This window comes from Micromys minutus (genome assembly GCF_963924665.1).
Source record: "Micromys minutus genome assembly, chromosome: 13".
NCBI classification, from domain to species: Eukaryota; Metazoa; Chordata; class Mammalia; order Rodentia; family Muridae; genus Micromys; species Micromys minutus.
Window position 1 is genome coordinate 34588951 of NC_137982.1, and position 14502 is coordinate 34603452.

Sequence of the window (14502 nt, forward strand, 5' to 3'; positions counted from 1 at the left end):
GACACTATGTAAGTTGGTTCTCCCCGTCTACCATATTGGTTCCAGGGACTGGACCCATGCTATCGGGCCTGGTGGTGAGCACATGTAATAGGCTGAGCCATCTCCCCAAAAGCACCCTGACTCTGTTGATGAATCTGAGGTGAAAGGAGACACAGACTAGTCAGTCAGTCCCTTCACATTGTTAAGTGATGACATTTTAGATTCTAGGGTTTTGTCATTGCTACTGGGTTTTCTTGTTTTTGAGACAGGGTTTCTTTAGGTTTTTAACCTTACTAGGAAACGAGCAAAAGAGAACACAATTCAGGGAGAGCATTCTGTCTTACAGTAATTAAAACCCATGCAAACTGGGCTAGAATGCTTATGAAGCATGGAACATATGGTCTCCGTTTTATAGCCCTTGAGCGCTTAGGCATATTCCTTACTTGGAGAAGTATTTCAGCAATATTCCTCAGCTAGGATGATAAAAATTCACCAGAAACAAGCCCTGAATAAAGTCTATATGGAACTACTGAAAGATAGATTCTCATCGCATAAATAATCAGCACATAAAGATCATCTCACTATTATACTGGTATATCGGCATCCATGCCATACTTTAATACCCAACCTTTCAGTTGTATAGATCCATGTGTGAGCCAGTTATATATCCCTTCAGAACATGACATTCTGTGCACCATTACCTGCTCTACCTGTAACTGTAGAGTTCTATAATGTTTACATTAGATGCCCTTCTCCATCGTTCTCCACCTTATTTTTTGACGAGATCTCTCACTGAACCCGGAGTTCACCAATTCAGCTAGACTGGCTGGGTAGCAAGCCCATGACCTCTTCCCATTTCCTGTCAAGCGCAGAGATTACTGAGGTAATCCACAGCTTTTCACACCTGCGAGGGGTCTGAACCCAAGTCCTTATGTTTCTATTCAGATATGTTGTGATGCTTTCTTCTTATTTACCCTCCCCATTCCCTCTCTCTCCTTTTTCTGCTGGTTTCCGTCATCCATTCCGACAGCTTTTCATTCCAGTTTTTAGACAGACATATTCTATTACCTTCTCTTTGAGGCCTGCCTATAATAAACTGATACGTTGGGCAAAGAACCGTAAAGTCCAATTTTAAGAAAACAGTATAGATGTGAATCAGGAATTTTGATTACCCACCAAGATTAGGTGCTATTTCTGGATTTACATATTGGTTTGAATAGGACATTTTATATCTATTTGTCAATGCTCCTTTAGAACATGAAGCAATCCTCTTTTAGACTTTAAGAAGAAAGGCCCTGTGTCACTGCTATGTCCCCCGGGTGCATCTCAGAGGTATGGAGGTACGACCTTCAGGAGGAACAGTGACCTTCCTTTAGTGACCTCCACTCACCTTTGCCATCTGAGCCTGGACTCCATTTGCCTTCAGGGCAGAGACAGCTTTCTGGGCTGCTGCAGGGCTGTCGAAGTCAACAAAACCATAACCTGAAATGCAAAAGACACTCTTCTTAGGCCATTACTTCTTAATTATATAAGGTGTTTAAAAGATTCTTTTAAAGGACCTCATTTTGTTCTAATGTAGACAACAGAAGCAGAGGTGTCCTGTGGGCACATAGGTACCCACAGCCATAGTGCAGTGGCTTCCTCAGGTCCTTCAAAACATCTCTTAAAAGTGTGTGTGGACGTGTGCATGCATGTATGTGTGTTTGGGGGAGGGGTGGCTTTGAGTTTTGTCTTAAAGATCTTCTCAGGTGTCTGACAGTTGGAAAAAACCTGACATTTAAGTAGCTTTTTAGGGTAAAAAAGGGGGAAGGTGTTAGGAGTAACAGACAACTTTAGACAAACTTTTAGAGTGCAACAAAAAAGACAGAGCTATCTGAGCTGGAAAGTGACAGAAACAAACATTACGTATTCTATAGACTATCCCTTAGTTTCAGCAGTTAAAATAAGTAGAAATATAAATACTCAAATAGCATTAAAATTTTAGTACCTAGTTAAAAGTACTCATTTACCTAAAATAACAGTAGCTCCTTCCAAATTAAAGGAGATAATGACACTACCTCAAGATACCTGAAATAGTTACTTCATCCATCCCCGTGTAAAGTCTAAAGATAGCATGCAATACGTGGTACATATACCCACCGAAGAAAGGTCACTCCACTGACCCCATTTGCCCATAGTTTCACAAACACTGTTAATGAGCTTATTATCTCTGTTCCCAGGCCACAATAAATCAAAACAGGAAATTAGGAGGCAGAGGGCTGAGGTGGGCAGGACCACAAAATATATACATGCATGGCACCTAGCGGTGCGGACTAGTGAGAAGGACCGTCACCGTAAGGAGCGAACAGTCCAAGACCCTCGATGTGTCCAAAGTCCCAATCTGTTTGCACTGCATGCATTAACTCTTCATGTACCGAGGAACACGTAAAGATGTTTAGTATAATTTGAAGGAGACTCACCCAAATTGCAGCTTTTTTTCTGAACTCCATAAGCTCCAAACAAGTTCAACCTGTGTCCTAACCCGGCAGCTGCGGGCACTCTGTGCTGTTTCTGTACAGGATAAATCTGAGTACGCCCCTCACAACCCAGTTCTAGGTAAAGTAAAGAAGCTGCTGCTTGTTGCTTATTAAGTTTTGTTTTTGCATAGGCACATATCTCTATTATACTTGAACACACATATTGCACGTAGTGTGTTTAACATAAATTTTTGAAATTTTTGTTGGAGGTAAGGTGTTGCTGTGTGGCCCAGGCTACCTTGGGCCTGCGTTGTTCCTCATGGATACATGAGTACTCCACGCCTGGCCCTATAATTAACTTTAATAAGTATAATTGGAAAAAGAATGGCACTACCTAGAAGGTTGTGAGGAGGCGTCAGGCCTACCACGGGTATTCAGAATTCATGAAGAAGCAGTAGTTTTGAGAGTGTTGTGCTGGTACTGGCGGGACAAATATATAGCAATGAAGCCCAAATAGAACACTCAACAGCAAAGGCTGCAGCCCCAGCCTCAAAAGATGCTTCTTCACGAGCTAAGGCGTAATGGAAGACTATCGATTCTAGAAGGGAGACGGGAGAGACAGATGCAGAAGATGCAATGAGTGGCAGCTTCTTTACTTTACCTAGAACTGGGTTGAGAGGGGCTTACTCAGATTTATCCTGTACAGAAATAGCCAGGTTGGGAAGGGAGAGGAGGCAGCTGACCCTAGTTTCTGTACAGAGTGACCCCAACTGCCGGGTTAGGAGGCAGGTTGAACATGTCTGGAGCTTATGCTAATATTTGTCACTCTGGGTCATCAGACAAGCTCTGTATCTGTCTTTCTCATACAACACAATATCTGGGGATCATAACCAGACACCCCACTATTCTGAAATGATGCAGCTCCTACCGATGAACACTTCCACCACCGACTCTGCCATAGCCAATACACGGCAGTAAGCAAAACACCTATCCTATGATAATGCTATTTGTTGTACTTGAAGTTGCAATCTGCTCATGTAACAGAAACATTCTTTGCGTTGACTTGGTAAGGACACACAATCGTTGCACCCAGTCATCGGCAGTATGTGTTTCTAGTCTTTGTTGAAGACTACTCTAAGAACTCATGACTATTTATTGAAGGTTAAGTGTAACAGGTAAGCAGGCAGCCTTGTGCTTTCTCTTCACTCGTGCTTCCAAGGGAAGTCCTATGAAAGTTTCCACAGGGTCTACAGGATTAGGCTTCATTATATAAACAGGACTACTGCTGTCTTTGAAGGCGGGGCTTTCTAAGGAACATGCAGATTTGCTCACTGACACTCCCAGGAGATAAATCATCTGGTCTTAAGGCCACCAACAGCCATGTTTATCTTTCCCCCACTGTGAGATGGTTGGATATAGGCAGTCCTGTGCTATCCATTCCTGCCTTGGCTTCTCTCAGACTTGCTGGTGATAAAATGAATGTCTCTGCCCTCGTGTTATCAGTCAAACTGATCCTCATTCACTTTTCCATATGTGTTAGCGTATGTATGTACTCTCCTCTCAACTGCAGCCCAGTTTCCTGGTCAGTCCTCTGTGAGCTTTTCTGTCCTGACCTGCCTATGTGGTAAGCACTTAAAACCCACGTTTGCTAAATATTGACCAAAAATGAAATATAAAATACCAACCGAATCTTCAATGACTAACATACCTTAAGCAGACTTATCATTTTCTTTAGCTTAGCTTCTTCCAAAATAAAAGCCCCCAAATACGTCTGTGAAAGTTTCCTGACTTTCTAAGAGGTCTTGGTATCATGTGTGAATTTCTTGAATATCTAAAGTCTCTAAAAATTATATTTAATATAGTATTTCTCACTTAAAGTAATTTTCTATAATCTCTTATGTTCTAAGTTATCTATCTTCACCACAACTATAAGTGAAAAATTATAAACACATATACATGTACCAAGTTCCCATGGGTAGCATGCTGTCTGGCTTTTATTATGAACCAAACTGTTACTTCTCCTTTGTATCAACAGTACTTCCCCATCCCACAAATTCATCCTGGCCTACATGACTTTATAAACCCACTCTTGATCACCTCCTCTTACCCATGTAGCAGCCCCTACACAGCTGATGTACACTGTCCAGAAGCTAGTGAGACAGAACTGGTGGGCTCATGCCTGGCCCCACACAGGGCAGTGTCTCCCAAGACCTGCTAATGGGAAGGTGTCCAGACCACTTGCTGGATTGAAAGTCAGTTCTGAATCACCTCTTTAACTCTTCTTTAGACGCCTCATTAATCTCTCTACTTTATCTATGGACACTTTCCAATCATGCAGCTTTGCATATGGTAGTGTGAGATTAGCTGTCATTCCTTTTTACTTATGCCCTTGCCTAGACCACACTGAGCATGGGGTAGAATTCTGGCTTCTAGGAAAAGTGCCGCCATTGGAGAAGAGAACAGCACTGTCCTTCTGCATAGCATGTGCTGGAGAGTTTAGCTGGGAGGAGGGACCTTCACTATTTATAGTAGCAGCTCTGGCTCTTCAGCATCCTGAACTACTACATCAGATCCCACTGGGGTGAGGAAGAAAGGGAGAGAGGAATGGTAGGATAAAACCACTTATCCACTGTTATTTCTCACCCAGTTTCAGGTTCACTTTGAGATCAGCTTCCTGCTTTGGTCTTGGCAAGAGCCTATTTTTCTCCATAAAACCAAAGGACATTTTTTGTTTGTTTGTTTGTTTGTATTTGTGTGTCTCTCTGACCGCCCAAAACATCAGTTAAGTAAGACTAATCTTGGCAGCTAAGTGCGTGCACTTCCACACGCATTTGACTCTCTCTGGTTTAATTCATTTTAAATATTTATTGGGTACCATTCTACATAAAGCACACTCTATTCACTATCCTGAGGCAAAACTGCCTTAATATGCCATGTTGATTAAGCATGGGCTTAGATATTTGGCCACAATAGCTCCTTTAAATCCAGGCACTTTGAAGAGGAGAGAGTACAATGGACCACTTCAAGTCTAGATTAAAGGGATGGACCGGCTTACAAGCGGAGGCCTCATCATAGGCTCCATTTATGTTCCCTGCCTTTCTGCCAATGCCCCATTACCACTTCTTGAAGGACTGGGGTCTAATTAATGAGAAGATTTGCCTTCTCTGCCTATTTCTGTCAACCTTGCTTCAATTCCCAGGGTCAGTAGTTAGATTCAAAGTCGGCTGACTCCATTCTCCCCTTTTCCTAGAAATCACATGCCTATTGTTAAGACGCTGGATCATTAAAAGTCAGAGGTATAGAGCATCTGTGCTGCCCTGCTCCAGACTCATGCACTCCCAGCTCAAGGAGCCGGATGAGCTCATCCCAACTGCACGGAAAACTGAAGGTCAGTGCATCAAATTAATGCAGCAGCATATTTCAAAGGGGCACATGACCTCCTCTCCCCAGTGTGACTTGGTCAGTGAAAATGGTTCTCTCCTCCCCGCTGCCAATATTGTCAACAGGCATTGAGTAGAGAACAATCGGGAGTATTGAAACATGTAATTAAGTACTGCTTAAAACTACTCTATCCTAATTAATAGAGCCAATTTACACAATATGTAATCTTTTCAGTTCTTTAGTACAGTCCAGTGGTCTTCAGTAAGCAGCTCTAATCTCCTCGGGCTCAGGAAAGAAAAGCTATTCTCCAGCTCTGCTCCCCCTTTTAAAGGCAGGGGGCTGAAAGCCAGCTCGGTAGTTTGCGTGTTAACTCTACTTGCGCCAAATCCAGAATTCTGGCAAACTGCGAGCTGTTGGGTTCCCAGCCAAAATTCAACCAGGGACAAAACAAATGTAAGCAACATGCAGACACTGTGCAAGAGACAGAAACCGGGTGCCACATGAGATGTGCTTTTTCATACCATGAGGTGGGTTGGGAAACCTAGGACTGCTGCATGGCCTTTCTGCAGCCAAGACTGAATACACAGTGGCCCACAGAAACCTACCTTTGCACTTGTTAGTTGCTTTATCCAAAATCGCCTTCGTGGAGACGATCTTCCCGTATCTAAAACAAAAGGGAAGAGAAGAAGTTACAAGGGGCAGTTATGCATGTCTGAGTCCAAAGAACACACAATATTTCTTTTTTTTTCAAACATCCGCAAACTTTAAAGTACAAAATGTTCTTTACTAAGGGGATACACAAGGAGAATTCTGAACTTTAAACTAAAAAAGGAATGGCCAGGCTTCCCCTTTGAAGCTCTGTATTAAGTTTGATGTTTGGCTTTGAAGAACAGGTACTTTCCTGACAATCTTCAGGGGGAAAAAAATGAACAAAACATTCTATTAAAAAAAAAATTTTCCCCCTTCTGGTAACATTATGTCTGTGGCCAACTACAAAGCCAAATACAAGGCCACAGATCTATTAAAGTTCTATGACCCACACAGCGTTTTATGAAATGCAGACAGAGAGACGACTGTTGTATCATTCTGTTCATTTCGGCTCAGGGAGCAGTGCTGTGTGGTCGGAGGCTGGGTGGCAGGCATATCTGTATTACACTTATCAAACTTAATGACACAAGATAGGGGCTTTTCTCCTTTTGCCAAAGACTTCTATATTTACAAATATTGCTAATATCACATCTAACTCAGTAATAGCGGTTCAGTTGGCAAGAGTGGACAGGCACATGTGTCTGAGATGGGCTGTGGAGACTACCAAACAGCAAACTGGGACTAATCATCAGTTACGAGAGTGCTCATGAGAAGTGGGGTGCCATAGAAACTGGAGAGAGGAAAAGTGCAGAACGTTCCGATTTAGTGAACTGCTGCTAAAGACTAAACATAATTTATAAACATGCACAGACTACCAACCCCATACCCTCTCATTGCAGACCCAAGGAAAAGCACCGCAACCTTTACTTGACTTCTAAACACTCAGGGGCAAGTTTGAAAAGTATTTACAATTTTACAATCAAGGTAAACTTTGGAGAAATGGACAGGCAATATCTGGGGCCTAAATGCCCTCATGTATACATACTAAGTTCTACAATGCCATTAATTTACATGTCTTAAAACATGTTCTTTTATACCTTTCTCATGATTGTCTTTTGAGGATGAAGAAGACGGAGTCTCCTTGCTGAGGAGGTATCTGGGTGCTTGTCCATTTGTCTAGCATGTTACAAGTACACTGAGGTACCGAGGAGGAAGAGAAACTTAAGCATCTTAAGCGTATTTGGCAATCAACGAGTTGTACATTAGATTTTACCCTCCAAATATTACATACTTAGATTTGTCTGTGAGCACAGCTGAAGGACATTTGTCTATAACGAACAAATGGCGCAGGCCACCTCTCCTATCCGTTTAAGCCCCCTTCACCCACTCCAAATAATCACAGTCAAGTGACTTCTAACTAGGCATGAAAGTAAGGATAACTTAAGGTTCAAATAATAATTACATGCAAGAGACATAATGCAGCACAAACACCTTCAATTCCCCAAAGAAACCCTGAGCACTCATAACGCCGTTACTACGGATCACTAAGTCTACAGAATCAGATGTAAAGGAGAACAAATGCTAAAAGCAAAGGAAGGCAGACATAAAGATGGCCCTTTAAGCAGTCACTCATTTCCCAAGGTCCCATGCTCTGGGTTCCCAGCATTCATTCTCTCACAGGCAGTCCTCAAGGGAAGCATCTCTCAGATTCTGTCACACTCTTCCCAAAGCAGGACCAGCGGGTATGACTCCAGCTTCAAGTAAGGAAGGGCACAGGCACTGAAGTTATGATGCTATGCCTAAGAACCAGCAGCTCTTTGTCAGCCAGGGAGGTGGACATTTAGGAGGTCAGAGGACCTCCTGTCTCTTCCGTGGCTGCTCTACACTTTATGATGGAAAGACATAGAGATGTGGGGGAGTGAAGAGGACTTGTGAGCCATGCCACATTCCTGCCCGCTGAGCTCTTCCTTTTCTGCTGCATGTGACATTGATGCTCAGCTTCACACCTATGCAGTGGGAAACGGTGCCCACAGGGGCGCCTCTCATTCTGTGCCCGTGGCCTGGTCAGGGGTGCCTGGTCCGGTCTGCTTCTTTACTCCCTCCTGACGTTTAAAATTTGATCCTTGACCGTCTTTATTTGGACATTTATCCAGAGATATAGTTCTAATTATTTTTGTATGACATTTCTCATTCCTAGCATTTGTTTCTGTTTTTTACCTTTCTTTCTATTTAAATGCCTTAAGATTACATTAGGCTATTAAGTACTAGTTAGAAACTGCCTTGGACCCCCAAGGCAGACAGTAACCCTGCTGAGTTTTGTCTCAGATGTTTCCAAAATTCCCTATCCTGTCTAGACTTATTTAAAACCCACCCCAAAGCTCCCCAGCCCCCACACCACTGGTCCTTCCAAGAGGACCCATCTGCTGCATAAATCTACCTTAAGTACCACTTTAGACATGCCCACGCCACCTGCCCATTACCTCAGCTTACCCATCTGGATCTCCGAGAACCTGTGTAAGTCTTTATTCCCTGAAGCCAGCCCTAACTGTTTCACTGAAGAAATAATAAAGGGGTTTACAGTGTCCGAAGTCCGGAGCCAAGCCATGAGAAACAACGCTGAGGGTTACCGTATGCGTTTGACCAAAGAAGATCATAGCTTAAGCCTAAGAGTGTGCCTAAATTTCTGAAGAAGGAAGAAGAAGAGGAAGAAGAAGACAATAAAGAAGCAATCTTAAGTTTTCACTGCAACCGGTCTATGCTACCAAAGTAGTTGGGAGGACGAGAAGGTCTTCACCTCCGTAGGGGTTTTTCCCAAGGCAGAGCAGTGTGTTTACCTTTAGCAGGAAACAAACACATGGTTGAGTCTGACAGAGAGGAAAGGAACAGAGGAGGCATTTCTGAAATTTATCAGTTTTTCTTTCCATCGTGGCTTTCAACAGCTCGTGGGCTAGGACTGACAGACTGTGATTTCACAGAAAGTTACGAGGGTTTCACTGTCTGTGGAGTTCCGGTCTACTGGCTCCTGCACATGGTGAGGTGATTATCTGGAGCCACTGAGGGGTGTTAAGGGGCTTCGCTTTCATTAAACATCTCCATGTTGTCCACTCAGAAGCTATGCTCTGAGCACAATGCCAAATGGCCATTATTGCCCTGACAGCTTTACTTGCAATAAGATTTAATGGCTGGGGGTGGTGAGGGTGGTGGTGGTGGTGGGGGTGTTAAGGGTGGTGGGGGTGGGGTGTTAAGGGTGGTGGGGGTGAAAGTGGTGGGGGGTGGGGGTGGTGAGGGTGGTGGGGGTGGGGGTGGTGAGGGTGGTGTGGTTACAGATAATTAGAACTTAATCTAAATCTACTATCAATCACCAGTACCCACAAGATTAGCAGATGTCTGGGTACAAATTCATAAAGGAATAAAAACTTTCAGCTACCCTTGTTCCCATTTGCAATTTCTTTCTTTTTTTCTTCTTTTTTTTTCTTTTTTAATTATTAAGGAAGAGAGATGTACACGGTACTAAGTAAATGCACACTCTGAGAATGCCAAACAGGACATACTCAGGAATGTAAGGTGCAGGGCTGTGGGGAAGCCCGTGTGCCTATGTTGACTCTTTAGGTTTTATCCAACTTCAAAGTGACTAGGCTGAGACCACTACCCCTGATTGTAATACTCTTTGCTAAGAGGAGTTAATCCGCTTCTGAGGAAGCCCTGGCAGAGAAAGGATAGAGAGTAATTAAGAGATGGTGAGTGGCGGAATAATTAGAATTTCAAAGGGAGGAGACAAGAAGTTAAGAATTCACATTTAGACCTCCTTGCTCACAGCAGACATGGCTGAAGAATGCGCAGAACGCACTAAGGCTTTGGTTTGCAATAAGTCTTTACTCCTGCCTCTCCCATGTATGAATAAAACCAAACATATTTTAGTTTTGATTAAAAAATTATTTGCTATCCCCACAGCTTTCTCCTTTCAAAATTAGAACCCTTTCTTTGGTTTATCTGTATCACAAAAGCAGCAAACTACCACAATTAGAACAGATTCTTAGGTTGACAAAATTAAAATCACCTAAAGTCCTAGGTGTAAGTGGTGATGTACCTGCTCACAGGATGAGAGTGTTGGCTGTGTGTGTGTAAAGGCCTGCACACTTTCCACTTTCCATCCCCTCTTCCCAGTAACAAGAGAGCTTAGAAAATGGGAGTCGACACCAGCCACCACCAACAGATGGCGATCGTGGTTGATATGTTACCTTAACGCTTGGCATTTCCAACGTTTAAATACTGGTAGCACTTGTACTAGACTTGGAATACACTATGGGCACGATTAAAGCTTCATTTATTGCTTATTTATTATTATAAATAGGCAATGGGGCATATTTAAAACAATGTATTTATAATGTTAACTGAAAAAGATACATTTGAAGAAGCCAAATATTGCCCATGAATACAGGATGGCTTATGTTCAAACTCAGGAGTGCTCCTTAAGAACAAGATAAGAGATGGTACAACTGTGTAAGTGGTTAACGGACAGAAAGATGGACACACGGCATGAGATGAGGATAAACTCAGGAAAAAGTATTAGAAGCTGACAACTTAGTTAAATCGGGGAGGAGATCAAAGGCGATCGTCACATCAACACACTTATACTTTTATGGACAGACTACTGTCTTGTCATTTAACCCTCACAGCAGCCTGTGAATAGGTGGTTTTTGATTCTACTTTGTACACGTGAAACTCAGGACTGAGTCTACTCGGGGTTTACACAGCTAGCAAGGAACAAAGACACAGGGCAGGAAGTTGGCTTTGGAGTTGAAAGTCCATGCATGTTGACAAATACAGAAACGTGGGTCACCAAGCACAGATAGGTTGGAAGCAATTCCACATTGAGTTGCATGCTTTCGATGGAGAAAGGGCAGACAGTCACTGCTAATGTCTCTAGGATAGATGCTAATGACATTCAGGGAGAGGTCACATGGGCTAACTTGGGATCTGATGCTCAATAAAACAAGTTAGTGAGAAAAAGCACAACTGGCCTTCAAGTCTAAAAGGAATCATGGGGACTGTCTGTCAACCTCCTCTTGTTGTTTTGGAATTGTGAAGGGGGGAAACGTCCTAATATACAAATACAATTGTATCTCCATCCTGCATGTGCTATACAGTACATGTATAGTGATACACTCGCACCCCTACCTGCCCTCATACAACTAGAACCCCACCCGTACCTGCCCCTACACAATCACAGCCCCACCCCTACCTCGACAGGCACACAGATGACTCTGAGGATGGCGTTTTTTTTCTAGCCATCCTTTCTTTGCTTTATTTTGTCAAGGGCTCCTCAGGAAAGGGGATTTCCTAAAATCTGCTCTTCTGAATCCCCATCACCATAAATAATTCAACTGGTAATATTTTCTCTATTGAATAAAAGAAATAGTAAGGATTTGAAAATGAGATACAAGATATAAAAAATTAAATTAGGCAAACAAGCATTTATGCTTCATGCTGAAAATTTTCATGGTTTCCAGAAAGCTGGTCTAGGACATGAAAATATTAAGCATATATAAAGGCATTCCAGTTTCCATCGATTTCAGTTGTTTGAGCCAAACTCAGATAAGCACCCCATCTGCTTGTGCTGTTTGACTGTAAGGCGTGGCTCACACACCGCACAGGGAACTGTGCCGTACAGAGCTAGACACGAAGCCAGAGTTTCCGGAAGGAAATGCTTGGCAAGAAAAGCAACTGCAGGACCTGAAAGGTCAGATACAACTGAAGCCCTGGTGCGGAAGGCCAGCTGATCACAGGAAAGACAGCAGAGCACGAAGGAAGGGATCAAATCAAGAACGCAATTCACCAATATTCATAGCATGCCCCCGTGTGACCTTCAACACACAAGACCTATGAAAAATGTATAAGATGGCAGATCTACTGGGAAGGGAAGGATCCTTTGATGGATATGAGGAATTTTCAGGATAAACCCACCTTAGTACTAAATAAAAATCTTGTGTACAGAATCTTAAACAAAGAAGTCATAAATACAGAGGGAGTGTCAAGCTGAACAAAGCAGCCTTTGGGGAGCACAGACACCCAGGCAGACTATGAAGACACTCGAGCAGCAGATGTTTCAGGCAAACCTATGTGAGAACAACAGAAACGGAGGGTGGGAAGGGCTTGGAGTCCCCTGCCCTCCAGAGAAGGGGAACACGGTGTAGCTGGAGATTTTTCCAAACAACTGTAGAATGAAAGGGCAAAAGCGAGATTTTTATCAAGATCCATGAAAAAGTTGATGCCTAGGATTAGCAAAGACAGCCATGTCTTTTAATTTACTTTGCTGTGTGCTTACAAATTAGAATGGATGACTCACATGAGCTGGGCTTTCCAGAGGCCAGCAGAGATTTAAGACAAATGGCTTCTCTGAAGGAGTCTTAACTGCTCAATTAAACTTCTGAGAAAAGCAGTCCCAGGTGTGTGCTACGGAGAGCCAGAGGCTTGCTCATGAATTCAGAAGACAAGGAGACCCTCAAGTCCATGTTTCTGAACTAGGGAGGTCAGTGACGGTGGCCCAGAGTCTGCAGGCTGGGATGGATGCGTAACAGACCCCAGCTCCCTGTCACGTGTTCCTCTCTTGCAGCAGGTGATCTGGAGGGACAATATCAGAGGCTCTGGTCCAAAGCACATGCCACGCTTCTTCAAAAGATTAATATATCCTTCAATTTCAAATGAAACTGGTAATTTCCTTCCAGATTTTAGAACCCGATAAGCCTTCTCATTAATCTAAAAACCATCCTCATCAACTTTCCTATATGAACCCAGTACTGTTCCTACCATATTCACCTAGAAGTAAAAAGTACATAGAGAATGAACATTAAACTATCTTGCTAAAGAACAGCAAAGATGCTCACTGGGTGGGTGGGGCATATGGTCTGTGAAATATGTCTAGTCTCTCTCCTAAATAAAAGCACCACAGAGACTTTGACTTATTGCATGGATATACTGATAACAGTTTAGAGCCAATTCTATCAAGTGGTTCAATATCTATCTCAGTAATCAAGCACACCAGTGTTCACACCAGTGTTCACACACCACATAGCACCATTTCACAGGTGACTGTACTGCAGCCCTCCAGGATACAGTCACAGATGCTGGACCCACGTCAGGGCTCCCCAACGCCACCATGTTGTATGATGGTTTCCCCAGCTAGAAAGTAGCCTTTCTCTCTGGATTGATGAGACCATCAATTTTATTTATAAAACTATTTTCTTCTTCCACTACAATAGAGAATGTATTTCTTCTGCTGCCTTGATGGTCTCACCTTTGGTAGTGATTTACCATTAGAAGGCAGGAGTTACAACTAAGGAGACGTGGTCTGGAGTTCTAGTATCTAATATGGGTACCTTGGTGGCATTCTTGGTATCCTCAGCTATACAAGTTCCCAAAATATCTACATCACAGCAGACAATACAGATTGGCCCATCATGGCTTTTCCTGAACCCTTACTCCAGATAACAATGCCAATGACAACAACATGGATGGCCTTTTTTAAAAATCAAAATATTAATGTGGTCCTATATTGCAAAACATTGAGAAAGAACAGACCCACTATTTCTTGTTACTTCTTAGCACAGTTTTCTTTGCATATCACAAATAAATATTCATGTGTATTGGCTGGATACATAAAACATAAGCAGGCAATATAATTTTCCCTTAGTGAAGAGTGTTTGGTGAAAGGAAAAAAAGGGGGGCAAGAGATTGGCAGAAATGGAAGAGAAACATATTGTCTTGGAAAACAGATGTGGGTGGAACTGTATCCTATAAGTAAACAGGAAGGAAAGCAATTTAGAAATTTAACATGAAATCAAAAGTTAGTAGGAAAAAGGAAATGACACAGTTGTGGCATGGGAGAAGCCCGGGTAATTGTTTTTCCAAATAGCTATACATGCGCTGCACTTAAAATAAAGCAAAACCAGAAAATTGTAACAGTTGAAACAGAATGCAAAATTACCTCTATGTTTCTCTTGATTCTGCCACAAGCCAAAGTATAGGTGTCAAACTGAGCATTTCTTGGACTTACACTAAAGTTGACTGTGATACAAAATATGGCACCAGCATATTGACT

General features: G+C 42.7%; 1 protein-coding gene across 5 annotated transcripts in view; it reads right to left on the reverse strand.

Moving 5' to 3' along the window:
• Window positions 1-14502, reverse strand: part of RBMS1 (RNA binding motif single stranded interacting protein 1) — a 207644-nt gene that overhangs the window by 39609 nt on the left and 153533 nt on the right. For all 5 annotated transcript variants that reach the window (XM_080927910.1, XM_080927909.1, XM_080927907.1 and 2 more), the window contains exons 3-4: window positions 6422-6480; window positions 1370-1461 (exon numbers count right to left, since the gene is read on the reverse strand). In XM_080927910.1, coding sequence (XP_080784036.1) covers window positions 1370-1461; window positions 6422-6480 — 151 coding nt within the window. The remainder of the gene's footprint in view (window positions 1-1369; window positions 1462-6421; window positions 6481-14502) is intronic.